This window comes from Daphnia pulicaria, chromosome 7 (genome assembly GCF_021234035.1).
Source record: "Daphnia pulicaria isolate SC F1-1A chromosome 7, SC_F0-13Bv2, whole genome shotgun sequence".
Taxonomy (NCBI): domain Eukaryota; kingdom Metazoa; phylum Arthropoda; class Branchiopoda; order Diplostraca; family Daphniidae; genus Daphnia; species Daphnia pulicaria.
In genome coordinates this window covers 6,325,142-6,351,293 of record NC_060919.1, presented here as the reverse complement: position 1 = coordinate 6,351,293, position 26,152 = coordinate 6,325,142, and the positions used below count along the sequence as shown (strand labels likewise).

At 39.6% G+C, this 26,152-nt stretch overlaps 7 protein-coding genes and 1 non-coding gene across 14 annotated transcripts; 2 read left to right on the top strand and 6 right to left on the bottom strand.

The window, feature by feature from the left end:
• Positions 1-191: 191 nt before the first annotated feature.
• LOC124351144 (inactive serine/threonine-protein kinase TEX14-like) lies at positions 192-4,526 on the bottom strand. Of its 4 annotated transcripts, none has more exons than XM_046801902.1 (10): positions 4,315-4,526; positions 4,110-4,259; positions 3,819-4,019; positions 3,434-3,753; positions 3,095-3,371; positions 2,734-3,028; positions 2,048-2,671; positions 1,358-1,450; positions 988-1,282; positions 192-925 (listed from the first exon to the last, which is right to left on the bottom strand). In XM_046801902.1, the coding sequence occupies exons 2-10, from the start codon at positions 4,237-4,239 to the stop codon at positions 482-484; spliced, it is 2,679 nt and encodes an 892-aa protein (XP_046657858.1). In that variant the 5' UTR covers positions 4,240-4,259; positions 4,315-4,526; the 3' UTR covers positions 192-481. The 4 variants fall into 4 exon arrangements, with proteins under 4 accessions (XP_046657858.1, XP_046657859.1, XP_046657857.1 ...); XM_046801903.1 differs by having other exon boundaries at positions 4,110-4,240; positions 4,304-4,525; XM_046801901.1 differs by having other exon boundaries at positions 4,110-4,240; positions 4,315-4,525.
• Trnas-gcu lies at positions 1,496-1,577 on the top strand. Its single transcript has one exon. It is a non-coding gene; the product is annotated as a tRNA-Ser (tRNA).
• Positions 4,527-5,542: 1,016 nt separating the features above from the next.
• On the bottom strand, positions 5,543-6,477 carry LOC124351017 (trafficking protein particle complex subunit 4-like). The gene is made up of 3 exons (XM_046801767.1): positions 6,045-6,477; positions 5,862-5,981; positions 5,543-5,795 (listed from the first exon to the last, which is right to left on the bottom strand). The coding sequence occupies exons 1-3, from the start codon at positions 6,376-6,378 to the stop codon at positions 5,596-5,598; spliced, it is 654 nt and encodes a 217-aa protein (XP_046657723.1). The 5' UTR covers positions 6,379-6,477; the 3' UTR covers positions 5,543-5,595.
• An 89-nt stretch (positions 6,478-6,566) lies between these two features.
• On the top strand, positions 6,567-11,039 carry LOC124351016 (valine--tRNA ligase-like). 2 transcript variants are annotated; one of them, XM_046801765.1, is made up of 11 exons: positions 6,567-6,665; positions 6,873-7,123; positions 7,196-7,326; positions 7,388-7,579; positions 7,657-8,245; positions 8,311-8,966; positions 9,024-9,752; positions 9,897-10,046; positions 10,117-10,282; positions 10,347-10,540; positions 10,601-11,039. In XM_046801765.1, the coding sequence occupies exons 2-11, from the start codon at positions 6,919-6,921 to the stop codon at positions 10,964-10,966; spliced, it is 3,378 nt and encodes a 1,125-aa protein (XP_046657721.1). In that variant the 5' UTR covers positions 6,567-6,665; positions 6,873-6,918; the 3' UTR covers positions 10,967-11,039. The 2 variants fall into 2 exon arrangements, with proteins under 2 accessions (XP_046657721.1, XP_046657722.1); XM_046801766.1 differs by having other exon boundaries at positions 6,568-6,665; positions 9,024-9,527.
• Positions 11,040-12,239: 1,200 nt separating this feature from the next.
• Positions 12,240-13,880, bottom strand: LOC124348462 (short-chain dehydrogenase/reductase family 16C member 6-like). The gene is made up of 8 exons (XM_046798683.1): positions 13,564-13,880; positions 13,354-13,478; positions 13,179-13,289; positions 12,956-13,117; positions 12,850-12,879; positions 12,737-12,789; positions 12,556-12,672; positions 12,240-12,471 (listed from the first exon to the last, which is right to left on the bottom strand). Exons 1-8 carry the CDS (start codon positions 13,781-13,783, stop codon positions 12,375-12,377), a joined length of 915 nt encoding a protein of 304 aa, XP_046654639.1. The 5' UTR covers positions 13,784-13,880; the 3' UTR covers positions 12,240-12,374.
• Positions 13,881-14,389: 509 nt separating this feature from the next.
• LOC124348463 (estradiol 17-beta-dehydrogenase 11-like) lies at positions 14,390-15,991 on the bottom strand. Its single transcript, XM_046798684.1, has 8 exons — positions 15,667-15,991; positions 15,462-15,586; positions 15,291-15,401; positions 15,062-15,223; positions 14,949-14,978; positions 14,838-14,890; positions 14,651-14,767; positions 14,390-14,565 (listed from the first exon to the last, which is right to left on the bottom strand). The coding sequence occupies exons 1-8, from the start codon at positions 15,884-15,886 to the stop codon at positions 14,469-14,471; spliced, it is 915 nt and encodes a 304-aa protein (XP_046654640.1). The 5' UTR covers positions 15,887-15,991; the 3' UTR covers positions 14,390-14,468.
• A 317-nt stretch (positions 15,992-16,308) lies between these two features.
• LOC124351151 (epidermal retinol dehydrogenase 2-like) lies at positions 16,309-18,097 on the bottom strand. The gene is made up of 8 exons (XM_046801913.1): positions 17,813-18,097; positions 17,626-17,750; positions 17,450-17,560; positions 17,225-17,386; positions 17,060-17,142; positions 16,881-16,997; positions 16,520-16,655; positions 16,309-16,425 (listed from the first exon to the last, which is right to left on the bottom strand). Exons 1-7 carry the CDS (start codon positions 18,033-18,035, stop codon positions 16,559-16,561), a joined length of 918 nt encoding a protein of 305 aa, XP_046657869.1. The 5' UTR covers positions 18,036-18,097; the 3' UTR covers positions 16,309-16,425; positions 16,520-16,558.
• Positions 18,098-18,686: 589 nt separating this feature from the next.
• LOC124351146 (pre-mRNA-processing factor 39-like) lies at positions 18,687-23,031 on the bottom strand. 3 transcript variants are annotated; one of them, XM_046801906.1, is made up of 11 exons: positions 22,875-23,031; positions 22,591-22,762; positions 22,128-22,255; positions 21,563-21,613; positions 20,933-21,489; positions 20,593-20,867; positions 20,291-20,525; positions 19,898-20,219; positions 19,408-19,819; positions 19,173-19,340; positions 18,687-19,108 (listed from the first exon to the last, which is right to left on the bottom strand). In XM_046801906.1, exons 3-11 carry the CDS (start codon positions 22,252-22,254, stop codon positions 18,874-18,876), a joined length of 2,382 nt encoding a protein of 793 aa, XP_046657862.1. In that variant the 5' UTR covers position 22,255; positions 22,591-22,762; positions 22,875-23,031; the 3' UTR covers positions 18,687-18,873. The 3 variants fall into 3 exon arrangements, with proteins under 3 accessions (XP_046657862.1, XP_046657863.1, XP_046657861.1); XM_046801907.1 differs by lacking the exons at positions 22,591-22,762; positions 22,875-23,031 and adding exons at positions 21,722-21,862; positions 21,941-22,014 and having other exon boundaries at positions 22,128-22,257; XM_046801905.1 differs by lacking the exon at positions 22,591-22,762 and having other exon boundaries at positions 22,875-23,024.
• Positions 23,032-26,152: the final 3,121 nt, after the last annotated feature.

The following is a 26,152-nucleotide window of genomic DNA, read 5'->3' as shown; positions in this document are numbered from 1 at the left end:
ATCACCGGAAACGCGCTAGATTTGGCACTTGATTATACTTTTTTTCGTTTTTCTAGGGGGGGGGGGGGGGATTTGGCAGAAAAAATTTACAGTTCATTAAGAATTATTATTTAAAAAACCACAAACATTATCCTGAATAAAATTTAAAAATGTATCTCTTCAACCAACCAACCAATCCAGGATGATAAAACTGAAAAAAAAAATGCGATGTATTCCTTTACAGTTACGGATACAAAAACTTGGGAGAATTTTAACCGATGGTCAAAGCACGTCTTTAGAACGTTCAAGTAACGTTAGACGATAGCAAAAACACAACAGAAAATGAGGTATCTGTGAACTAAACAAATGTCGCGAAATTTCTGAGTTCAATTACATTGATGAAAAAGATAAGGAGACAAGCGGAAGACCAAGATTATGATACGAATAACTCAAGTAATGGAGTGAATATTCGATAGAATGAATTTACCGATGAACATGAGCTTCAGTCACATTGATTGCATTGAACTCCACGTGAAACGCATTCGACGCCATCATTGAAAGTATCACCAATGCTAGGCTCTTGCAATAACTTTTCCGGTGTAGAAGTAGATCTCCTTTTGAGAATTGAGTGGGTTCTGTTGCTGGCAGCCTTGTCATTGAAGATGGCAGCAAGGGATGCAACAAATTCTTTCCTTGGTTTAGCTATGGTGAAAAAACTAGGAACTCGCGATGTATGGGAGTGGTTTCCATTGGAAAGAAACTTGAGCGATCGCTTAGGCTTGGCCCCTCCAATATCGTCTGATCCGCAACCGATTTCGGGGTCTTCCAAACCTGAACTGCAAGCCAAAAATGTTACTCCATGCTGATGCCTCGGCGTTGAGGTTAATGAAGGATGCCCAGTAACTTCGACCGTCGACTCTTCAGCTGCATTATCATCTTCGTTTGCCTTTAAAACATAAAGATAAAATATAACGTGATTTCTTTATATTTTCAAGGCAAATGAAATACCTCGTCGATCTTGGTGCGCCAAGTTTCAAATTCAGACGGTTCACGATAAATCTTTGCTGGCTGTGCCACTGTTGCGCGCATTTCATTATTAAATCCGGAATAGGCATTGCAGTTTTTGAGGGATTCATCCCGATGACTAGGTGGTGTATGATAAGTCGACGTGTTTCGATCTGGGTGAGACATCTGGCAATTGGTTGAATGACGCTCAGTTGTGTGACTGGCTGGCTTAATTGCAAATTCTGAATTATTCGTAGTTCGAACGTCTCGCTGTTGTGGCATTGGTATATAACTAAATCTGAAAGCAAGGAAACAAAAATAATCAGATTAAGTTTTTCTAAGTAATAAAATTATGTTTATGTTGCTAGCTTACCGGTCACCGCCACTGGGGTTGGGAGTACAGAATATCGTTTGCTGCAAATTCCCATTGCACTCAATCTGGACTTCGGTTTGAATATTCTCGTTCCTAAAGTAAGCAGAGGCATGTTCTTAGTTGACTACATCAACACAGGACGAGGTGGCCGAGTGGTTAAGGCGTGAGACTGCTAATCTCATGTGCTATGCACGCGAGGGTTCGAATCCCTTCCTCGTCGACATTTCTTTTTTTACTTTTACACTTGAAAACGTAACTTAAAAAAAAACTATTTGGCAAATTTGAAGACACATATGAAAAGTTGTCTTTTGGATTCGTTTTTTTACTAGAAAGTTACTAGGGAAAAGGAAAGAAAAATGTAATAAAGAGAAAACGAAAAGTAGGCGGAGCTTGCTCTTCATAAAGCGAGATATAAGAAACCCAAGTTAAGCTTATTTTGTTAAGGAAACCGAGAAAAAAATTAAACATAAAAGCTGCAATAACCCTTGTCAAAATTGGCAAAAATTAGTTGACTAACAACATTGATTTTTTAAATAAAATTGCAATGTAAGAGTTGGCGTGTAAACGTAGTAATCGATTTTTAAAAAATCGATCAGTAAAAAAGAGCGCGCGAGATTCAAACTTAATATTCACAAAATTGCAAGAACGCGGAGATCGGAATTCTTAAGATTTAGACAAATGGTGACTTACGGTATGGATTGATTAATTTCGGCGTTGCAGTCATCCAAGGAATCATTCGACACTTCCAAAATTTGTTGCTGCCCCGGAGGAGGAGGTGGAAGGGGAGGTGGTTGTGGTGGAGCAGGAGTTCTTCTTTTCTTGAAATTCTCCTTGACAGCATCCCATCCGTGTTGGGGTTGGATCTGAGAGTGAGTGAAGGTTGGTGGAACGGGAGTCGGAGAATTAATTCTAACTGGCGGGGGGCTAGACTTTTGATAAACTTCTTTCTGCTGCGAGTGAGACACTGCAGCCGCCTGAAGACGAAGCATCAAATAGATTTCCTGCAAATCCATTTCACGTCGTTCACTCAATTCCGGTTGAAGGCCCAGTTTGAGAAAACTCGTAACATGAAGAGGGATATCCGACCCGAGCGGAAGCATTCTTGGATTGTTGCAACTCTCCTTTTGCCACATACGATTTATCTCTTTTGAATCAAGATGCGACCAAGGTATTTTCTCTGAGCACGTCTCCCACACCAGACAGCAAAACGAATAGACATCAGAAAGGGTGGAGGCAAACTCTCCACGGGCACATTCCGGTGCAAGCCAAGGAGCCATCCATTCCCAGTGTGAAGATGGAACTTTCCGATAAGCTCTTCAAGACAAAATTAAAATTAAATAGTGATAGTTACATGTTAAATTAAACCCATGTCATACCTTTTTGATAAACTGTTATCTTCAGTCATAGTCTCCAAGCACCCTAACTTGGCTCGGCCAGTGGATACCAAATGAACGGCATGCGATGAAACACTGCAATGTAAAAACTCCTTAGAGTGAAGAAACAGCAAGGCATCACAAATCTGCTGCAATACAAGCAGTCGTTTAATGAGTGGAATGGAAGATCCCATTATGTGGAGTCTATGATGAAGAGAACCATGGTAAATAGGCTCGTATACAAGTTGCACGCTCTCCCAATGTTGCATTGCACTCACTCCCAACAGCATCATCAATCCTATTTACAAACACAATAGATTAAAATAAATGAAGATTCTATAAACATTTTTAAAGAAAATTTTACCTGGATGCCTCAACCGGCTCATGCTTTGAAGCTCTTCAAATAACAGATCAGGAGGTTGATTGTCTCTCATGCGCCGAATAGTAACGGGAGTTTGATGCCAGCGTCTAGAAATCATTTCAGTCGTCGGACCGGATCTGTAAGCAATACCTCGAGGGAGCAAGCCATTAAGATCTGCTTCGACACCACATCCATCGTCGTCGGGATCGCTTATTTCTGACTCGCTAATCAATGGAACTGGCCAAAGAGCAGCTGCGCTCTCTCCGCGCCCGTAAAGAATCTAAGAAATTGGTTTTGATGTTTATAAACTTCGAAGGATCTTGACTAAAAATGATAATTTACCTTGCCAAAACCAGTGCCTTGAACGTTGCCTAAAGGTCCAGTAAATTCGCAATTTTCGCCACACACCAAACCTATCGCAGCAAGTGTATTCCGCAACTTTGTCGGAAATTTCAATGTAGCACGGTGGCCCCGAGGAGTAGTGCTATTGTTTAATTCCGCAACTCCAGAATCGAAAACATTCACTTCGTTGTTTTTCATCGACGCTTGACGGAAGTGTTCTATCAATGAAAGAGTGGCCAGTCGGCTTTCAGAATGTGGCTGCATTGTTGCCCAATCACGCGGTGAGTGGTTATTTTGATCGTGCAGTCGAAGATCCCCTCCTAAAAACAATGAACATATATGAATAATAAGAACAAACACACAATTGATATTTAAAAAGTTGAACCTGCAATCAATAAGGAGATGAGCAGATGACTATTCCCGCTCCAGCATGCAGCATGTACTGGAGTGCAGCAAAGAATTGAACACCGCCTGTTTGGATCAGCACCAAGCTTCAGCAAAAGTTTCACTATATCGTAATGCCCTTGGAAAGCTGCACAGAATAGTGGAGTTTGTCCTGCTCGATTAGGCAACTCAACAGGAACACCTATCAGAATAATAACCAATTTAAACAAGGCTGTAACATGCTAGTTTGAAAAAAAGATTCTCAGGTAGTTAACAAGCTTTCAATTCTCACCAGAGTCAAGCAATTTGCTAACAGTGACTGACTTTCCTCGAAGAATTGCCCAATGAAGTCTGTCTTCAATAAATTTTGACTCTGGATCGGGCTCGCTGATGTAAACAGGCATCGATCTCTTCATCGACATCCTGTGTCCTCAACAAAAAGCTGTAAAACTTCGTAAAGCGTTGGGGGTACTGACTCATCGATACCTTCTACTAACCTTTTCCACGAGTCCCCCAATGAAATACGAATACGCCTTCTGTTTTAGAGGTATTCGATACTCATTAACTATTATAAATCGGATATTTGTGCAAAAGAAGAAGCGAAACCAGTTGCTGACGTCGAAAAGTCACAACGGTCGCGCAACACGTGTGCAACGAATCACGGACTGTTAACAAAAGGGATGAAGATGAAGTTGAGAAGTTCCCTTCCCCTTCCCTAAAACAAATGATTCATCAAGTTTCAAACATTTTGCGTTGCCAATTTAGGTAATAGAAGCTTAAGTAGTTAATCGTTTTAAAACATTATTTGATATAATTCTTTCTAATTTAAAGCTGGATTAAATTTACTCCTTTGTAATAATAAAAAAAAAGGTTATTTTTTAAACAATGTTTTACTTAACACAAAATCTGAGGGGGAGGGGCGTATCGTTTTTCAAGTAAATTTCACGTAGAATCCAAAAAGAACTTGAAAATGTTCGTTATTTAGAAAGTATGCTCTGGTAAATTAACTAAAAATGAACAGGTTACTATTTTCTATTTGCTCATTTGAATCTGTGGTTTGTGGCGAGCCCGATAGGGCGATAGGCTACTGGGATTGTTAGAACTGGCAACGTCCAAAGGGCTACATTTGGTTTGAAAGGAATTTTGCGAAATTTAAGTTTGTTCTTTTTTTTTTTTTTTAAATTCAATTTTGTAGGAATGTGCTGTTTATTCAATACACATTCACAACCATGGAAAAATTAAGCTAGACATGTCCACTCTTTATGAGGACTATGAAGATCACCATACTGCAGAGATAAATCATGCTCTGACGCAATTGTTATGTATTACCTTCACTGGTGTGCAATCTGAGTATCTGACCCTTTATTAACGATCAAGGTCATTCAGTAAATGTGAGACATGGACCAAATGTTGTTTGACTAGTACTTCACTCTGTGCCTGTATGGGAAACATTTAAACAGTAAAAACCCGCCTGCCCTACGCACTTTTGTTACAAAATAGAAGTTTTTAAGTTTCAATAATGGAAAATCGAAAAAGTTATAATAAAAAAATCATGTTTTTGTTTCGTCCGCTGAATTTCTCTATCATTACATTAGCAGCTTTTTCTTGAAAGTTACGTTTGTCCCAAGGATAGGCCTACTACAGCGAAAGTCAAAACATGTAGAATAAATTGCTGCCAACGCTATTGAATTACTTTATTTATAAAATAAAGGATTTATGATGAAATAGAAGCAACTGGATGTAATATTAACACAAAATTTCATACACTGAGATTAAAACTAAACAGTATTAACACCACTTTTCTCTTGTTGTTCTAGCAGTAGTTGTAAATTGGACTCAAATTGTTCACATCTTATTGGCATTTCAAGGGAATAAAATGGATTCTTTAATGCAAAATCAGCATAAAGCTCATAAACTCTTCGAAGAAGATGTTCTACATTCATTTGTTTTGGTTCAGCAACAATGAGGAATTTTATACCTTGAAAAATATATAAACAGGGGAAACATTAACAAAGAGCAAACACTAATAATCACAACAAAATACCTGTTAATGTCTGAAAGCAATGTAGCTTAAATGTATCAGCTTCAAGAACTTCAATTCCAGATGACTTCAGTTCAGGACTTAGCTGGCTTGCAATGGCATATAATGGATAAAACATGCTGGCTAGAAAAGACAAGATTATCATAGTTAACTTCCATAGATTTAAGATCAAATTGCATTAACTACCCAAAAATATTTTTTCATTAGTGCTGAGCTTTGGCCTTCCAAATTTCAGACTGACAGGATAGTTTGATTCATTAGCTAAAAAAGCAGTCACTTCTTGCCCATCTTCTAGTGATGTTCCATTCAGCTGGGTTCCGTTCACTGCTAAAAGATTGTGTCCAACATTAATTCCATCTTTCTGACCGTAAGCAACAACAATACGTTTGTTTTGCTCGGTCAACTGAATATCTAAGGGATAACTGAAAGTTTTCTCCACTTCTACTTTGATTGAAGTGTGATCGTATTGATAAATCAACCCTCCACTTTTAGAAAGAATATATAAACTGTAAATAGCCATCGTTTTCAGAAACAGGCAGCAAAACAACTTAACAAATTTTCTTATTATGACAGTTGACAGAAAACTAGCAGACAGATACGATAGTAAAACGTAGAAGTTTTGGAGTTATTGTTGGATGAGGTATAAAATGTGGAATTCGGAAGTTTGCGGTTGATGTTGCTCGCACGTTTTCTTCGTGAAATCGTCTGCTATTGACCGCCTTTGAAGACTGACAGGTCGGCAATATCGAACGATCAGATTCCTTCATTCTCTAAAATTCTTCAGATCCTAATATTATTGCAGTGCAGGTAATCAAGGCCAGGGTACTTTAGTTTTCCCTAAAATTTGGTTGGCTTGTATGCAACTATTAGTTGTAAATGATAACATTCAACACATTTATTCTCTCCTTGTTGCATCATGCATTTATTTGATATTGAGTGATTGGGGGTTCATGTTACAGTGATCTTACATCAGCCATTCAACCATCAGTCTATAAAAGTATTTCTTACATACAGGTATCTAGAATCACAAGTGCCTTTCAGTTTTCGAGAAACAATCAACATGGAAGAAGTGCAAGTAACAGCAAGCAACGAAAGTGGAGCTGAAGCTCTACCAGCAAAAACCCCAAAGCAGTTAAAAAAAGAAGCTGAAAAAGCAGCAAAATTGGAAAAATTTAAGGCCAAGAAGGAAAAGTTGACAGAAACTAAAGCATCTGAGAAACCCAAAAAGGAAGTCCCAGTCAAACCAAAAGCAGCTGATATTGAAAGTATACATGTTCGAATTTGACAACCCACATAGAAATTTAACTATGGTTTTCTTATTTGTTCTTTTTCAATAGTTCCACAACTTCCACCTGGTCAGAAGAAAGATACCACTTGTCCAATGCCAGAGTCTTACAGTCCACGCTATGTGGAAGCCTGCTGGTATTCATGGTGGGAAAAGGAAGGATATTTTGCCCCAGAGTACAATGTAATATTATTATTCTATTAAATCATTATAAATGAACTAAACTTTGTCCATGCACTGATAGAGAGATATCAAGGCACCAAATCCCAATGGTCAGTTTGTCATGGTTATCCCTCCGCCAAACGTAACAGGATCTCTCCACTTGGGTCACGCTCTGACCAATTCCGTCGAGGATACCATAACACGGTACCACAGGATGACTGGAAAGACAACTTTGTGGGTGCCTGGATGTGATCATGCTGGCATTGCCACTCAGGTAATTAGAAATCTAATTTTTCAATCCCAAAAACAGAGATAAAACTAATCAATCATTTACTATTTGTAAATACAAAGGTGGTCGTGGAGAAAAAACTTTGGCGTGAGGAAAAAATTAATCGTCATGATCTAGGACGTGAAAAGTTCATCGAAAAAGTGTGGGAATGGAAAAATGAAAAGGGCCATCGCATTTACGAGCAGTTGAAGAAAATGGGATCGTCACTAGATTGGAATCGAGCATCCTTCACGATGGACCCAAAATTGTGCAAAGCTGTTCTTGAAGCTTTTGTCACGATGCATCAGGACGGCACAATTTATCGATCCACCCGTTTAGTCAACTGGTCTTGCACGCTCAAATCCGCTATATCCGACATTGAGGTCGACAAGGTTGAGCTTCCAGGTCGCACACAGCTTTCGGTCCCCGGCTACAAGGAAAAGATCGAATTTGGCGTCATTGTTTCCTTCGCCTACAAAATCGATGGGTCCGATGAAGAAATTGTTGTTGCAACCACTCGTGTGGAAACCATGTTGGGCGATACGGGTATTGCTGTACATCCGCAAGATCCGCGCTATACCCATCTGGTGGGTAAATATGCCCTGCATCCCTTCTGCCAGCGTAAGCTACTCATTGTAGCTGACGACTATGTCGACAAGGATTTCGGAACAGGTAATTTTATTACAAGCCTCGCCTTGACTGAGTTTACAGGAAGTTAATACTTTACATATTTCTAGGTGCTGTCAAGATTACACCTGCTCATGATCCTAACGATTACGACCTGGGTAAGAGACATAATCTTGCCATGATTACGATCTTCAGCGATGATGGGCAGATCATTGGAGATTGCGGCCAATTCACCGGTATGAAGCGTTTCGACGCACGCAAAGCCGTCCTTGAGGCGTTGGAGCAAGTTGGACAGTACCGTGGTACAGCAGATAATCCTATGGTGGTTCCTGTCTGCTCTCGTTCCAAGGACATTGTGGAACCCATGATCAAGCCTCAGTGGTATGTCAAATGCGACCAAATGGCAGCTGATGCAGCTGAAGCTGTCCGATCTGGGAAGCTCAAGGTCGTGCCAGAGATGCACCAGAAAACGTGGTTCAGCTGGATGGACAACATCCGAGACTGGTGTATTTCTCGACAGCTTTGGTGGGGTCACCGTATCCCAGCCTACTTCGTCACCATAGACGAGCCATCAGCCAAAGTAGGAGACGAAGCTGACAATGAGTTCTGGGTGTCTGGGCGTACAGAAGCTGAAGCCAGAACTAACGCTGCTAAGCGGTTCAACGTTCCCGAAGAAAAAATCATTCTCAAACAGGATCAAGATGTTCTTGATACTTGGTTTTCATCTGCCCTTTTCCCATTCTCCGTGTTTGGTTGGCCTGACAAGGTTCGTTTGTTTTCTAGAAATGACAGAACAACTCAATAATTTCTTTTATAATTTCAGACGGATGAACTGGACGTGTTTTTCCCAACTACTTTGTTAGAAACAGGCCATGATATTCTCTTCTTTTGGGTTGCAAGAATGGTGTTTTTTGGACAAAAGCTGATGGGAAAACTTCCCTTCTCTGAAGTGTATCTTCACGCCATGGTCCGCGACGCCCATGGTCGCAAAATGTCGAAATCATTGGGCAACGTCATCGATCCTCTTGATGTCATTTACGGAATCAGCCTCGAAGGACTCATGGCTCAGTTGGATGGCAGCAATCTCGATCCAGCTGAAGTTGGAAGAGCCAAAGAGGGTCAGAAGCAAGACTACCCGCAAGGCATACCTGAATGTGGAACAGATGCTCTGCGCTTCGCTTTGTGCCAGTACACTGCACAGGGCAGAGATATCAACTTGGATGTCAAACGTGTTCAAGGATACCGATTTTTCTGCAACAAGCTTTGGAACGCCACCCGATTTGCTTTGACCTATCTTCAGGGTTCCGAAATTCAGACACTAAACGAGGCAAGTAATCGTCCAATGATTTCCCGTCCGTCCATCACTCCGGCTTTTCTTGCCGGTCTGAATGCTCGGCTCGAACACGTCTCCTATTTCAGCGGTTGTCAGTACTCTGCTGAAGACGATCTAGTCTGGTGGCAACTGGATGCCGGGCTGGGACAAAGGAAGATCCCGTCAAGTTATCCTCACTTGGAGAGATGGTTCCAACATATCGGCCGCTTGAGGAAGCAGGCAAGAGATGATACCTTGCACGTTGCAACCTCTATCTTGCATCTTTTTTTAGTTGACCCACACCCCATCCGCTCCTGGCACGAGCATGCATTGATTGACTTAGTTTTACATGTCAGTTATTTATTAAAATTGTTTTTCTTATAGGTTCAACTAAGTTTGATGGATAAATGGATCTTGAGCTGCCTGTCCACTGCCGTTTCGGCCTGTAATGCGGGATTTCAACAGTACGATTTCCCCCGTGCCACCAGCGCAATTTACAACTTTTTCCTTTATGAATTGTGCGACGTTTACCTGGTGAGATATTCTTCAGTTGTGTATTACCTAACCGAATTGTTTAACTGATATATATTCATTTGTTTTACAGGAAGCTGTCAAACCTGTTTTCCAAGGTTCAGACGAATCTGCAAAGTCTGCAGCTCGTTCGGTTCTCGTCACTTGTATCGACACCGGACTCAAGTTAATCTCGCCGTTTATGCCGTTCATTTCGGAAGAGCTGTGGCAGCGACTACCCCGCCCTGAATCCGTGCAGAGTAAGTTATTTAAAAATGTTTTTTTTAAACAATTCACATGATTATCTGTTATTCTATTCAATAGAAACTCTCCCGCCGAGTATTTGTATCGCTCCTTACCCGACTGACGCCGAGTTTCAAGTCTGGAAAGATGAAGAATTGGAAGAAAACGTGAAATTGGTTAGCCGAATCGTGTCCAGCGTTCGGTCTGTCCGAGCCAGCTACATGCTACCAAACAAGACGAAAACTAAGTTGGTTTTAAGATGTTCCGATCAAGAGGTAATTTAGTTAAACCATTGGTTATATGCTCTACTTAACCATTTGATTGGATTCTGACAGGTGGTTGACATGCTTACTCATTTCACGGGCAATATTTCCACGTTGTCCTTCTGTCAACCCGTTTCCGTCTCGACAGACGGAGGTAACACACGTGGCTGTGCTATTGTAACCGTTTCAGACAAGTGTGACGCCATCGTCCATTTGGAGGGTCTGATAGACGTTCAAAAAGAAAAGACACGCATCACTGGCCTAGTGGAGAAGAAACGCCAACAATTGGACAAGCTCCAAGAAGGCATGGTAGTTCCAAACTATACCGAAAAAGTCCCTCTCACTGTTCAGGAGACCAACAAGGAGAAAGAGGTTGAACTTGAAACTGAGTTGCAGCAACTTGACGCGGCCTTCGCTACTCTTTCTACTATGGATTAAATTTTGATAATTTGGGATTTGGGGGCCGTTGTTGCAGTCAGTGTGTAGGGAATCAATACACATTTGAAGCACTCCTAACGTCTTTTTTTTAGATTTTTCTTCCTATAAAGCGATTGGGTTTTGTTTACTAGGCAATAATTACAGGATCATTGTTTGAAACGATCTGTGACTCTTTTTCGTTCTTATAGTAGTATCTTGACTCGATTTAGTAGCTGAATCAAAATAATATGGTGAAGATGAAACCGAAATTTCACAACCAAAATGGCAGGAATAAAACAATCAAACAATAAAAAAAAAATTGAAATTAATGACGGATGAATACACAAAACGTGCCTATACGTAGCGTGGGCAATGTGAACAAGATTTAAGATATTATTATTAAAACGCTGGTGATCACTGATCAGAGGAGATATAGAGAGCCAAAGGGGGCGGGCTCAAAGTATATTCACAGGCTCGCGAGCTCACACACATTTTTTTTAATATTTAGATTTCCATCATCTTCAGTAATTGGGCCTTCTTTTTCTTACTGCTCCAGCCGCATCTTTTTATATGATACTTAACGAAATCCAACAAAGAAAAAGTAGACACAAACACACACGGGACGCAAGTCATTCGACAGTGAAACACTTTTCAATGGGGATACCACAGAGAAGAGAAATAATAATAAACAAATAAACAAGGGCAGAATATACGCACACAATCCATTCGCATATAGGTTTTCTTTTTTCCTTCCTAAGAAAATAATAGAGCATTGTTTCTTTAATTTGTTTTGTTTTGTTTTATGTTTTTTTAAATCCTGGACATTAAAAAAAAAACGGAGGAGCCAGAAGAGAGGTGATTGAAAAAAGGGCTTTTTCGATTTCAGGTTGAGGTAGTCATCCGATTCCGGGTAAAATTTTGTGGTTTGTCTTGATCGAGGAATTTTCTTGAAATTGTTCGTCGGCGGGATGTAATTCTAATCTCTCTCTTTCAATTTTCTAGCAACTTCGAATGTGTACTGAACAGACCATGCCACAATTATTGAACTGATATTTCCGACATTCTAATGTACAGAATTGAAGAATTTACACAAATACTTGAAACGACCTTTAAGTTCGTTAACCAATAAATGTGTGGAATGAAGTCTCTCAGAGGCATCCAATTCATACCAAAAGAATAGACAAGTTTAATCTTATGTTTTTATGCATAACTTGTGATTTTCGGTGAACGTCATAATAAATTCAATTACAGGACAACATTATGTTAGGACAAGGAAGCCATAGAAGTACGCAGATAATTATAATAACGGTGTATTTGCATTTTTATTAAAGGAAAAAAATTAAGGAAATACGATTAACGGTACAAAAGAAAAGATCTTTCCACATAATATCCGTATAACCGTTATCACTAATTTCGTGCAATTTAATTTTTAGTTGTGTTTTGGTTTGGCAACTTCAAAATTGTTCATCATTTCCCCAAGTCCCAAAGCGCGGTGAGAAGCAATCTGAGCTTTCACCGGTAAAAATCTGTGACACAAAAATAGGGTTAAATCATTGCAATGAATTTTCTGGAAAAGAACCACAAACCGAATTAGTGTTTATCAGATTTACCTTTTTAAAATCATTAAACAAGAGATATAGCGCGGAACGACGCACATTTCTTCATCTGTTAAAATGGAATTGATAGCTGCTTGAGCTACGTCCTCCGGTTCCAAAGCGGGTAAAAACCTTGATTTAAAAAATTGTTCTTTTTATTCATGTGCATTGAATGTGTGATTCAAATACTCAGTACTTTGATTTGGCTCCCGCGAAAAGTGGAGTATTGACGAGATATGGACATACCACCTATAAATTCAATTTACCGTGAAAACATTTTCAATATCCAACAAGGAATAAAGGTTATACCGTCGTTTTGATTCCTTTCCGTCCATCAATCTATGAGACATAAATTTTCCAAAAATAAGTATACAGTGCAACATTAAAATGAAAAATGATGGACCAAAAAGCTTACAGCCAGTTCCGTCCGGAGCGATTCGTCGAATCCGACAGCTGCGAATTTGGACGAACAGTAATCCACCAATCGGTCACTTCCGGTTAGACCAGCTAAACTGGCGACGGTAACAATATGGCCCATATCTTGCATGATCATATCAGGTAGGAAACTTTTGACAGTCTGAAGAAAAAATGTCAAAAATAAGTCACGAAAAGTATTTGCATCCACAATAATAAATTACCCAAAAATGAGCTAGAACGTTAACGTCAAAAGTCCGCTGGATCTGTTCGTCCGAGCAATCGAGAAGTACTTTACCCGAAACTACCCCAGCGTTATTCACCAAAATAGAAACCTTATCAAAAATAATTATTTCAAAAATGAAATCTGTAACGTTTCTGTAATTTCTGCAATGTTACCTTTCCGACTTCTCGTTTTACCCGCTGGGCCATTTGGTAAACCTCTTCACGTTTACTCAAGTCCACTTGATAGGCAAAAGCTTGTCCTTTCGACATGTGAATCAATCGAACGGTTTCCTCATTCGCTATGAAATTGTAAGTAACACGAATGAAAAATTAAAATCCACTTTAGTGACGATTAGGTTATAGTTATGCAAATCACATTATTACCTTGCTTGGCTACATCCCAGCACACAACTTTACATCCCTCGTTCGATAGACCAATGGCCAACAGTCGACCAATTCCGCCACCGGCCCCGGTGACAAGGGCAATTTGTCCAGAAATGTCTTTCGAACGATACTTGATGGGAATCCAAGGCACTACAACTGCTTTAATGATGTAGTAGAAAATCATAACCACGTTATAAGCTACATCCGTAAAGGCGCCCATTGTAGGATATTCGGAACTGTCGTTGCTCACTAGACAAGGCTCGCCGAGACAGTGTATACAACAAGATTTTTCTGCTCCACTGAAATTCTACCCGTAGATATCCTTTTGAACTCCATGCATCACTGTTTGTTGAACTTTGGCTGAAATTATCTCGAGCATTATCGAATGCTATAAGATGTCCTTGAGTCCGAGCACATGAATAAAATACAGCTGCGCATGTGCAATCCTTACAATACGAAACCCATCGAAACACAACTCCCTTCTTCAAAAATATGAAGCCCAACATATTTCCCTAATGCCCCATGGTTAGCGTCTTATGAAATCTTATCGATTTTTTTATAAACTCCTTCCTCCTTCAAGGGATTTCCGAACGAGCACTAATTCCCTGCTTCCTATTCTGTAGTTTTTGGATTAAATAGGAAACTCCTTGTTAGAAATAAGTTGACAAATGGGACACTAAAAAGTACGGTCCAATAACGTCCATTAATCATGTACAGGCAAACAATGCTGCTATGAAGTCGTGCTATAACTTTCGACCTGTAATCGATTGACTTGTTGGAGAACTGCTGGTATGGATTGGGGAAAAAGGAAGAAGAAAATACGATCAATAGTTCAAAAGAATAGATCTTTCTACAAAATATCCGTAACGTTTTTTACATCACTAATGAATTGCATGAACGTATTTTCAGTTGTGTTTTGGTTTGGCCACTTCAAAAGTGTTCATCACTTCCCCCAATCTCAGTGCGCGGTGAGCAACGAGCTGGGCATTCACTGGAAACATTCTGCATAAAAAAATTGGATCAAATAAATTATTACCGTAATGAATCTAAGGTCTTCGAAAAAAAAAGTATCTTTCATCAGATTTACTTTCTTAACGTCGTTAAAAATGAGGCATAGCGCGGAACGACGCACACTTCTTCGTCTGTTAAAATGGAATTGATAGCTGCTTGCGCAACGTCCTCCGGTTCCAAAGCGGGTACAACCCTTGATAAAAAAAATTGTTTCCATTTTTTATTTGCATTAAATGTACATTTATGATTTTAATACTCAGTACTTTGATTTGGCACCCGCAAAAAGTGGAGTGTTGACGAGATAAGGACATACGACCTATAAAAATTATTCTCCATTAAAGATTTTCGATGTCTAACAAGATAGGAGGTTATACCGTCGTTTTGATTCCTTTCCGTCCATACACCTGTGGGGTATAAATTTTCCAACCATAAGTACAATAAAAATGATGAGGGAAAATTACATCAGGGATATAGGAATGAAACTTACAGCCAGTTCCGTTCGGAGCGATTCGTCGAATCCGACAGCTGCGAATTTGGAAGAACAGTAATCCACCAATCGGTCAGTTCCGTTAAGGCCAGCTAAACTGGCCACGGTAACAATGTGGCCCAAATCTTGCTTAATCATGTCAGATAGGAAACTTTTGACTGTCTTTTAATAAATACATTTTTTTTTATTTTATCACAAAAAAGTTTTCGAGTCAACAATAAATCATTACCCAAAAATGAGCCAGGACGTTAACATCAAAAGTCCGCTGGATCTGTTCGTCCGAGCAATCAAGAAGAACTTTACCCGAGACTACACCAGCGTTATTCACCAAAATAGAAACCTATGAAAAAAAATTTACTGAAATAATCTGGTTAAAATATTATTAGAATTGCAGTCCTACTATTCCAACTTCCCGTTTTACGCGCTGGGCCATTTGATAAACCTCTTCACGTTTACTCAAATCAACTTGATAGGCATACGCTTGTCCTTTTGACTTTTGAATCAATCGAACAGTCTCCTCATTCGCTATGAAATTATTAGCCAAACGAAAACAAAATTGTTATCCACTACAACAACGATTCTAAGGTTATGTAACCTGATACTACCTTGCTTGGCTACATCCCAGCATACAACTTTACATCCCTCTTTTGATAGACCAACGGCCAAAAGTCGACCAATTCCGCCACCGGCTCCCGTGACAAGAGCAATTTGACCAGAAATATCTTTAGAACGATACTTGATGGGAATCCAAGGCACTAAAATTGCTTTAATGACGTAGTAAAAAATCATAGCTACATCATAAACTAAATCAATAATTTTTCGCATCGTATGGTTTTTGGAAACGCTTACTAGACAAAACAAAACTTGCTGAAACAAAGTACTACAGCACGATTTTCTATTCCACTGAAATGTAATTTTACCTAAGGCTGTCAATGGACCGGTTTCTACTCTGGTCCGGTCTGTTCAGCCCCAAATCCGATGTTTTTTTTTTTTAATCCGAAAGCAAACTGGACTGTTTTTCGTACCGGTTCGACGGCAAAAAAATCCGGATTGAAATAGCATTTTTCCTTTTTGAGTTTCATCGTTTCCTTTTTCCGACAAAAAAATTTAAAATTAAGAGCTTAAAAGAAAAATTTAGTTTGATAACATTATAATTCATTTTTTATTCTGAAACAGCTATTATAATCATGTACAAGGGGAAAATGCGGCCATGAAACCACTTTCGATCTAGAGAACTGCAATGGCACTTAAGCGTGTAGAAATAGTGTATTTCTTACAAGAATACTTTAAGAGTCCAAACAGTGTAGTAATATTTAATTTCAATTACTCCATATGGAATCTATATCTTGGACAGGTGTCGAGTCCTGTAAATTATTTTTAAAATCAATAATGAAAATGTACTATTGTGACATTTAAGTGATTCAATTTCATCTGAAATTTTCTCATAGTCATAGTTACCAAAAATTAGAAAACGTTGAAAGACTGATCAAGGTTAGTCTAGTTATATTTGGTTTTGGGACCATCGAAGGCATTCATCGTCTCGTCTAAACCAAACGCCTTGTGAGTGCTTATCAGTGCTTTGATTGGTAGCATGCTAGAGTATAAAAATAAAAAACCCCGTAAGATAACGTACTGTAACTATTTCAATCAGCAATGTGATGTTGTTTGCTTGCAATGTGCGTTGAGTTATTACTATCAACGTAAACATGCGCTTTTACAAGGTTATCTTTATCGTACATGTTTTTCGTCCGTTAAATGGAACGAAAGGTTTAGAAATAATTTGAAATAATAACTAATGTTGACTAAGAATATCACTTACGATTTCAATCCCAGCAAAATCGACAGGCGACTAGGAATCAAGCACACAGGTTGTTCAGTGAGAATGGCGTCAATGGTTTCACTCGCTACGGTCTCAGGCTCTAGGACGGGCAGAATCCTTAGATAAAGAAGATTCAAATGTTACGAGCAATTCAATTGATATTGTTTCAGCTCTTATACTTGGATTCGATACCAGCAAAAAGTGGAGTCTTGACAAAGAAGGGACATACCACTGTCGTTTTGATGCCCTTACGTCCATCCACCTGCGCGTTATCAATTTATAAAAGGAAATTTAATATCACGTCGAAGACACAGAATCTGCAAAAATAAGAAAATTTTACTGACGGCCAGTTCGGTGCGAAGAGATTCATCAAATCCAACGGCAGCGAATTTCGAAGCGCAATAATCTACTAGGCGATTGCATCCTGATAGACCGGCCAAACTGGCGATGGTGACGATATGACCTTGGTCTTGCATGATCATATCAGGCAAAAAGCTTTTAACAGTCTGAAAGGAAAATAGTGTTGATTATTGGATTGCTTTTCTCCAATTTTTTAACATTTGAATTACCCAGAAGTGCGCCAAAATGTTGACGTCAAAAGTGCGCTGGATAAGTTCATCGGAGCATTCAAGTAGCGCTTTACCCGTAACCACACCGGCGTTATTGACCAAGATTGATACCTATTTGATTAAATTTGGGTTAATATTAATGTGACCAACGGACATATTTTCATTCGCTTACGTACTTTTCCAACTTCCTGCTTTAAGCGATCTGCTGCTCGGTAAATTTCTTCACGTTTAGTCAAATCAACTTGGTAGGCATAAACCTGTCCTTTGGACATCTTAATCAATCGGGCAGTCTCTTCATTCGCTGTTGGAAAACAAAATTAGTTTGTTAAATTACATAATATTTTTTAAAAGTTATTAATGTACCTTGCTTGGCAACATCCCAGCACACAACTATGCAACCAAGTTTCGAAAGTCCTAGTGCAATAAGTCGACCAATTCCGCCACCAGCTCCAGTCACCAGTGCAATTTGTCCTGAAATATCTTTCGATCTAAATCTAATGGGGATGAATTTGACGACTAGTGCCTCGACTATGTAATAGAAGAGCATAACCAGATTGTAAATGGTTTCAAGGATCAACTTCAACATGGTTGAAAATTGTTCGACTATTGTTGTTCACTCGATGGAAATCGCTTGAAAAGTGGCAAATCATACTACGGGTTGCGTGGCAAAAGCAACTGATTCGTGACAGTTGAGTAGAGATATCCTATTGAACTTGGGATTCGATTGCCACATCACTTTAGATGCTTAAGACCTTTAGACGAGCAACATCGATATCTCTTAGCCCCGTCTTTAAAGAAATGACCTCTGGATGTCAAACACAATTTTGATACGACTGCACGTGGCGAGGAACTATCTAAAGATGAGTCTCCTCCAACATCAAGAGACAAAACACGCTTGAAGATCTGTTAGCCTAACCAAAAAATGTAGTAAGAGCTATGAAAAAACTATTCATTTCTTTAAAAGGAACAGATCCCTTATTTGTTTTGTTTGGCAGAACCCACTCAATCATCAGAGATTACACAAGTGTGATAGTTTGATAGCTCAACAAAATCCCATGTGAAATAGTTGAAACGCAGTTCCTTATCCTTTTTTTAGAGAAGCAGGAAACTATCCATTAGCTCTTTGTGTGAGTCAACTAAGCATAAACCACTCACCACCTCCTCCGGATGCGTTTTGATCATGCTAAAAACTAATACATCAGATATCTAAATTGGCACTAAAATAAAAGGGTTAGAATTATTTTTGATGATGTATTGGTCCAAAAAAAGCTTAATCTTGTACAGTAAACGATTGAAACCATTGTGGAAAGGCTAAGATCAGTGTGTATGTGTGAATGAAGATAAGATGAAATAGAAAAAAAAAAAAAAATCTTGCCGTTGCTTAGAAACACGTTTTTCTTTTAAACGATTCACTAGAGCCGATGTTACTGCTGTTGGCCATAGCCTTGTTGAGGATAATATCCCTGCTGGCCCCATCCACCAGCAGCAGCGCCGGCAGGGTATTGATAACCTCCCCAGCCAGGGTACTGATATTGGCCTTGATAGCCCGCCTGTCCCTGGAAACCCTGGTATGTGGCGCCATCGTATGAACCGCTGTAGGTACTGGTAGTAGTTGCAGATGTTTCTGTCTTACTGGTTTTCGTCGCGTCATCTCCCGCGCTATATAAGTAGAAGTATATTCATAAATGCAATCCTTCCACTGAAATATAACCTTTTGATTTACCTGGCATCTGTTGAAGCATTTGTTGCGCTCGCTTGTTGTTGTGCCATCTGAGCTGCAGCTTTGGCTTGGCGGTCATTCTGCAGCTTTTGTGCCAGTTTCTGATATTCATCCTGGGCGGTGGATATTTCATCAACATTCATGCCGAAATCTTCCAGAAATTCAACTTTCCTGTTTAGACAAGAACAATAAATCAAGTTAACTTTTATTTCAGTTGAAATAAATAAGACAACGTTACCTATGCGCAAATCGACACCGCTGTTCCAAATCGAGTTTCGATTTGAGGGCTCGGTTCAGGGCTTGAACACAACCTTCAACATCCAAAGGCTTCTTCTGGAAACGTACGTCAAAGAGTTGAATGTAGAGTCGAGCGTTTCGTGGCTCCTTCTCCAACCCTTTTTCGACGAATTCTTCGGCTAATTCTTCATCTCCCATGACTTTGGCTGCGAAACGCGACGCCCTTAACGACAATGGTGCTAACGTGCCATTGTCCTTCTTTGCGCTTTCGATGTATTTTCTGTAGTAAGAAATCACCCGACTGTGATCGCCCTGTCGTCGTGCTAAATTGACTCGACGCACTGCCAAACTATCAAATTTAGGGGCCACCTTTTCAAGCAAGTCTAAAATCAATCCTGCTCTGTGCAAGTGATCTGAATAATGCATTAAAAAAAAAAAAAACATAAAATTTAGTTGATGTCAACACTGGAATTAATTTAACTAAAACTAACCTGTCTTTTCTTCAAAATTGGACCACATAAGGTAAAGCGTCGTCTTGTCGTAGACATGAACGGTGCAAGCTCGTCGGTACACGCTGCGCAGCTGTTTCTCAATCAAAGGGCGATTGTCCAATTCATCGTTCCATCGCGATTCTAGGTGCTGAGCGTACAACAACCAGTACTCATCGTAAAGAGCACAAGCGATGAGGCAGCGCTCGAAAAGAGTGTCGATCCTTAGCTGCTGGCCGTGCTCAATTTCGAATTCGAGGTACGCCTTCCAATTCTTCAACTGGCCACGCTCAAGAGGCTTGACATGAAAGTAAGGTCGTTTGATCTGTAAAAAAGCAAGAGACAACGGTTATACGGTTATCACCCGAAAAAAAGAAATGAACTTGTGTAACTTACCCCTTCTTCAAAAGCCCATCTGTCAGTGATATCCTTTTCAGTTTTAGAGTGGAAAACCTGGCGCCTCTCTTTCGTCTTCTTCCGGATAGCCTGAATTTCTTCTTCGGTTAGCTTGATATCGGCAACAGCTTCCGTCGAAATCTTGCGTTCTGTAAAAATTTCCAATTTGAGTTCTTCATACTCTTCAGGGGTTAGCAGCTCTTTGGGGTCATTCTGATTCACTAAATCCTGAAAACTGTTACAACAATTAAGGTTAGTTTCAAAAATATTCAAGAGCGAGAAAAAACAAATAACGAATTTACTTGTCCCAGTGAGTCGTATGAAATTGCGTGGGCACAGCAAGGAGTTTGTCGTAAATCTGAAAGACACGGCGAAGATCGTCCCGCTCCACTTCCCAGTTGATGTAGAGCTCCCAAAGACGATCTGAGCGGAATTCCAGTCCACAGACTGTCATGGCACGTTCAAATTGTTCGCGAACAAATGTTTCATTTGCTGCATGATGGACACGGCAGTAGTTAAGATAGTGTAACCACAAGTCAACAGATAGAGGAATAGCAGCCAGGCCTCGTTCAAACACCTAAAGAAAGATCAATCGTTTAAGAGAAACGAATTCTTGAAAAAGTAAAACAGTTCATCACAAACCTTTTCGCAGTCTTTCTTCATGGCTTTTTTCTTCTCGTAGTCGGCCCACTTCTTCCAGTAGCCATAGCAGTAAGGGTACCGGCGGAGGAAAGAGTCGTACGCCTCTCGTGCAGCAGCCACATCATTTTCATGATCGACGTACTGAAGAAGGGATGTCCACGCCTGGAAATCTTTTGGACTTTCGATGACTGGTCTCCAGAACTTTTCGAGGTCGGGTAACTGCTCGGATTTCATGATGCGGGGTTTGATGACGTCGAAGGCCGTCCACAGTGACTCTGTGGACTCGTTGTCGCTCACGTCTTCACGGATGCTTTCCACAACACTTTCGGAGTTGCTCATTGAAGTTTCATCTTTCACTTCATCTTTTGGCTCTGTTTTGACGCGCTTTTCTGTCAGGCTCTCCGAGTCTTCCTCACCCATCTCATCGATGAACGGCCGTTTGCGATTCTTGGATTCATCGTCTTCACCAGAGTCTTCGGCGGTTTGGTTTCCGTTAAGTTCACCTTTCTTGACTTCGGTGGTTTCGCGCGCAGCGCTCCATTCGAAATCGGCTTTGGCTAAACGAAAGAAATGAGGGGAAAATGAAAAACTAATTTTTAACGGAATAGTAAAAACAAAAAATCAACACACCTGCAATGACACCCAAGCCGCTGTTGCTGTCTCCACCGCCTAATTGTGATTCTGAAACGAAAAATTCCAGAGTTAATTTTTCAAGTAATGGCAACGACGAGCGAGAACAAGTTGCATGAAATTTTGAGTTTTTAAAACTAATGGCTGGCCCAAACAAACCTCATCGGGTCTCACTGTTTTGCGCTTTGATAGTCATCCCCCAACCTGTCGCGAGGGGATTAATTATCTGTGACGAACATGATCGTGGGTTCACATAAGTCCCCCTCTCTCAGTCGATGTGTGCGTAAAAAAAAGGGATCGCTAGAACAATTGGGGATTAAAAGTGTTTATAGGGCCTTGATGACTTGAATGTAATCAAACATTTGTCTTATTAATTACAAACGCTTGGCGCACGGCACTCCAATTTTTGCTGTCTTGTGTGTGCCTGTGTAGTAGAAGGAACATTTTCCCACCTGGTACAAGGTCAAAGGTTCAAAAAGGCCAAGAAAAATTGGTATGCAAAATATAGTTATATACTTTTAGATGGATGACGCCTTGTGTGAGATTTAGGTATAACCAAACTTACCACTGAATCCTCCTTCCATCACGATTGAAGAATCGCCGCCTTGCCCGTTCTCCTCACTGCCCTGGTCGTAGCTCACCCGGCTGCTGCTGTCTTCCATACCACCAAAGCTGTAGTCATTATCTTCCATGCTGCAGAAACAAACACGCAGTGTTACAAATCAATACATGTTTTTAATGACCAGTTGCCCATCTCTTCCGAACAACAAAGGTTCCAAAATCAATTGTCTGAAAACAGGGTTTCAAACTATAACAATGTTGCACTTATAAATAAGAATAGAAATGTTAGTTTGAAGTTTTAAAATTTAATTCGTACCCACACCAGTATTTTAAGGAAAATTACCAACCACCTTCCACTGAATCACTTATTTTTCATAAAATAAAATATTTTCCTAAGAAGTATAGCAGGAAGCATAGACAAATACACCCACTTAAGATTAAGATTACTCATAAAAACAATTGTTTACTTTGACTGTGTACTACTTATGTTTCACTTGATGATTGAAAATATACAGGTTTCCATGCAATTTGATTCTCATTTTTAACTATATAATCCAGCAAGGAATTAAAAGTTATTAAAGCGGTTTCTGAAACTCGAGAACATTTCATTTCTTGGCACTCCGTGTGGTAAAAACTTTTCTAAACAAAAATACAATAAAACATATAGGCCGGCACGAAAATCCTTTAACTCGACTTTAAACTAAGTTTTTTTATACTCAACCATAATGAACGTGGGAATAGGTTTCATTACCTTAAAATATTTGTGAATGCTGGATGTCTACGATGCAGCTGGATAAAATAGGGATAATATAACGAGAGAAAAACTTCACGACGCAAAGACGCTTGCTCTATCGCTGCTTTACACAAAAATTCTTATCAGATAAGAATGGCGGTCGGCACACAAGCGGCATCTGTTGGTAAACTTTGCGGAGTCGGGGTGACCGCCATCTGACGAGTTGCGCTGGCGGCTACCACAAAAACAATTTGGAAAATGCGCATGCAAAAGAAAGACTAATATTATCAGTTAAAAAAACTGCAGGACTGAAGGCAAATGTCATGTTTCCTTCCAGCACATATTTTTGTAAAAATTACTCATCTCTCTTTGCAGAGATTAGCAATTTAGTTAGAACAAGAACATGAGAAAGGTGGTTACTTAAATATTCCTCACCATCATTATTATTACTATAAGTTTTATAACACAAAATATATCACGAATGCCAATTCCATCCCTTGGGGGCTCTCAAGAAAAAAGTGTTTTACACAGAAATTCTTATGTTTTTCGTGCCTCATTTATTTTCCTTGTTATTGATAAGACCACGCCCCCAAAAAACAGCTTCGTTCCTCTTGACAACAAGTCAACAACAAAACAGATTTTTTATTTTACATTACTCTATTTCTACAATAATAATATGGTAATAAAATTGATTTTGGCTGTTGTAATTACAGCTTTGGAAATCCAGATTGCAGCAGAAATTGGCGGCAGCGACATCATTACTATAAGTCAAATAAACAGGTAGTGAAAGTAATTATCAATGGGGAAAGAGGGAAAATGCAATTTAAACGACATACGGAATTAATTGGCTGGAAGTGGAAAAACCTAGCCTGCGAGAAAATACTATCATCGGTATTGTGAAAAAGAACTACCGAACTTTTTTTTTTCTTATAAAACTATTAAATGACGGAGGCTGAAGGCTTTATATCGAATAATAAGCTTTCCAGGTATCGTGGTGCGTGCCAAAACCAGTCGAACTTTCTACGAGAAATATACGAAAAGTTTATGGATGAACGCGAAACACGTCTAGCATTACTTTCGTCTCATTAAAACGGTTTTACGTCCGTGAAGCGTATTCTTGATATTTATCACTCAGGACGAACTAAAGGTGGACACGAAATAGAGAGCAACCGTCATCCCAGATGCCTGTTCCATATTTCTATGGGCATGAAAGTGGAAGTCAAATATCAAGAAAACAAGTACTAAAGTATCCATCACGACATCCAGGAGAAATCTGTCTGCTAGTATAAATCTTTTTCCTTACAAAACACTACAGAAACTTGACGTTCTTGATAAATAAAACATCAAGGAAATAGGAAATGCATTACTCGGAGCAGCGTCAATGACTGGTGAAATAAGCCTTGCAGATTTCGAATTCTCATACAATTAAAGTTTAAATGTATTCGTGTATTTCCTTTACGTCACTTGAAGGCTATTGTTTCCGCTGTGAAAGTTAAAATAGATTCAAAATAAAACGGAAGTTAGAAATTATAATTTTTATTTTTCTTGGCGTGTCGAAGATACGATAAAGTTAAAGACTCAATAATGAAGCTACCTGACAAAAGAAGAATATTTTCAGAGGAATAAAGCGCCGCTTGAGCAACAACAACAAAAAACCAAAAATTTCACGGCCAAAAATCGGAAACTCTCAATTAGTTGAGGTTTTGGGGTTTGACAGTACATGACCTCGATGAAGCTTCGGTGAGTTGATAAACAATGGACGTCTTTGCTTAAATGCAAGGATATCCCCAGTCTTATGAAAGAAAAAAACAACTCGCTACGAATTACTAATGATCCTTGCATTTCGTAAACTAATTTATTCGTCATTAGTTGAAATTTGAAAAAAAACACGCTCAATTACGCAATATAGAGAAAATGAACCTGGCAACAGCGCATGTTTACAACGAGGCAATGTTTCGTGTGCCAACAAATTCATGGACGATCGTCAAGCGAATTCCGTGATTTCGTAGCCACCTGCGTACTAGCCGCGTACGAAATGCGCAAGTACCGACCGCTCCGATATTCGACCTGACGAATAATATCCCAAGCCCCGAGGAAAGAGGAGGACCTTGGAGAACCAACTCGCCGATCATAAATTGTGATTATTCCTCTTGTTTTCATTTGTTAAGGGACTCTATTGTGGCTTCCATAATATAAGTAAGGTTGAATTTACGTGGTTTGTTCCGTTTCCGCCTTTTTTCAACTGCATACCGTTCATTTATAATTAGATTTTTTGTTTTACTATTCCTAGAAAGAAACACCAGCACAAAAACATGGCATCAGCTGCTTACAGAGCAACGATCAATTTCGCTGATCGATTCGTCCCACAAAAAATGCGACCTTTATGGGAACACCCAGCCGGGCCGAAAACCGTATTCTTTTGGTCACCTCTCTTCAAATGGGTCAGAAAAACTTAATTAATTATAGTTGTGTTTGTGTTTCTGATTGCAAAACTCGTTTTCATTAGGGCTTGGTGATGGCAGGCATCGGGGACATGAACCGCCCAGTAGAGAAAGTCAGCATTAGACAGTCTGGTGCTTTGGCAGCCACAGGATTTATCTGGTCCCGATACTCGCTGGTCATCATACCAAAGAATTGGTCTCTATTCAGTGTAAACTTGTTTGTTGGCCTGACTAATGCTTACCAAGTGATTCGGGTGCTCCTCCACAACAACAAACAGAAGGCTATAGCTCAATAGTTTTCCATGTTCGTGCCAAGACTGCTCCAGTCGTAGTTCCCTTATGATCATTTTATTGTTGAGAACAATTGATAATGTAAATTTTTGTTTTCCTTCCCCGTGAGACATCTATTATACAGTTGTCCTCCAGTACAAAAATACAAATGTACACCACACCGGGTGGCAAGTACTTACACGGTAGCGTTCATTCAAGGTTAAAAGAAACCGACAGGACGATAAAAAAGACTAGTATATGATCACACAATTGGCGAAGAGGACTTGGACGCGGAAGTTTCTCACCATATCCGCTCTCTGGCAACAAACCGTTGCTAATAGATGGCACGGTAATATAATAGTTAAATATAAACAGTGACCTTAATGCGTTTTCCATAACATCGCCAAGTCCCAAAGTCAAATTCAACCACGACGATGACGTTATGCGGTTTACATTTAACATAAACTTGCGCGCGTAGTACTTTAACCACTTGTCAGAAAATTTTGAAAATTGGAGGGTTGACGACAAACAAAAATTTTTGAAGAATAAGAAGAAAGAAAGAAAGAAATAGCCGAACGGCTTTTG

Excerpts from the sequence above, each read along its gene's own strand:
- LOC124351144 (XM_046801902.1), bottom strand. The coding sequence starts at position 4,239 with ATGTCGATGAAGAGATCGATGCCTGTTTACATCAGCGAGCCCGATCCA. Across the intron at positions 3,372-3,433 it reads AAGGCACTGGTTTTGGCAAG|ATTCTTTACGGGCGCGGAGA; the intron begins GTAAATTATCAT and ends CCAATTTCTTAG. Across the intron at positions 3,029-3,094 it reads GAGCCGGTTGAGGCATCCAG|GATTGATGATGCTGTTGGGA; the intron begins GTAAAATTTTCT and ends GTTTGTAAATAG.
- LOC124351017 (XM_046801767.1), bottom strand. The coding sequence starts at position 6,378 with ATGGCTATTTACAGTTTATATATTCTTTCTAAAAGTGGAGGGTTGATT. Across the intron at positions 5,982-6,044 it reads TAATGAAAAAATATTTTTGG|CCAGCATGTTTTATCCATTA; the intron begins GTAGTTAATGCA and ends TGTCTTTTCTAG. Across the intron at positions 5,796-5,861 it reads TTGCTTTCAGACATTAACAG|GTATAAAATTCCTCATTGTT; the intron begins GTATTTTGTTGT and ends ATATTTTTCAAG.
- LOC124351016 (XM_046801765.1), top strand. The coding sequence starts at position 6,919 with ATGGAAGAAGTGCAAGTAACAGCAAGCAACGAAAGTGGAGCTGAAGCT. Across the intron at positions 7,124-7,195 it reads AAAAGCAGCTGATATTGAAA|TTCCACAACTTCCACCTGGT; the intron begins GTATACATGTTC and ends CTTTTTCAATAG. Across the intron at positions 8,246-8,310 it reads CGACAAGGATTTCGGAACAG|GTGCTGTCAAGATTACACCT; the intron begins GTAATTTTATTA and ends ACATATTTCTAG.
- LOC124348462 (XM_046798683.1), bottom strand. The coding sequence starts at position 13,783 with ATGGGCGCCTTTACGGATGTAGCTTATAACGTGGTTATGATTTTCTAC. Across the intron at positions 12,673-12,736 it reads TTCGCGGGAGCCAAATCAAA|GTTTTTACCCGCTTTGGAAC; the intron begins GTACTGAGTATT and ends TTTTAAATCAAG. Across the intron at positions 12,472-12,555 it reads TGTTTAATGATTTTAAAAAG|ATTTTTACCGGTGAAAGCTC; the intron begins GTAAATCTGATA and ends TTTGTGTCACAG.
- LOC124348463 (XM_046798684.1), bottom strand. The coding sequence starts at position 15,886 with ATGCGAAAAATTATTGATTTAGTTTATGATGTAGCTATGATTTTTTAC. Across the intron at positions 15,224-15,290 it reads ACGTCCTGGCTCATTTTTGG|ACAGTCAAAAGTTTCCTATC; the intron begins GTAATGATTTAT and ends ATTTATTAAAAG. Across the intron at positions 14,891-14,948 it reads GGAAAGGAATCAAAACGACG|GTCGTATGTCCTTATCTCGT; the intron begins GTATAACCTCCT and ends TAATTTTTATAG.
- LOC124351151 (XM_046801913.1), bottom strand. The coding sequence starts at position 18,035 with ATGTTGAAGTTGATCCTTGAAACCATTTACAATCTGGTTATGCTCTTC. Across the intron at positions 17,751-17,812 it reads CTGGGATGTTGCCAAGCAAG|CGAATGAAGAGACTGCCCGA; the intron begins GTACATTAATAA and ends GTTTTCCAACAG. Across the intron at positions 17,561-17,625 it reads TAAAGCAGGAAGTTGGAAAA|GTATCAATCTTGGTCAATAA; the intron begins GTACGTAAGCGA and ends TTAATCAAATAG.
- LOC124351146 (XM_046801906.1), bottom strand. The coding sequence starts at position 22,254 with ATGGAAGATAATGACTACAGCTTTGGTGGTATGGAAGACAGCAGCAGC. Across the intron at positions 20,868-20,932 it reads TGAAGAAAGACTGCGAAAAG|GTGTTTGAACGAGGCCTGGC; the intron begins GTTTGTGATGAA and ends ATCTTTCTTTAG. Across the intron at positions 19,820-19,897 it reads CAATTTTGAAGAAAAGACAG|ATCACTTGCACAGAGCAGGA; the intron begins GTTAGTTTTAGT and ends TGCATTATTCAG.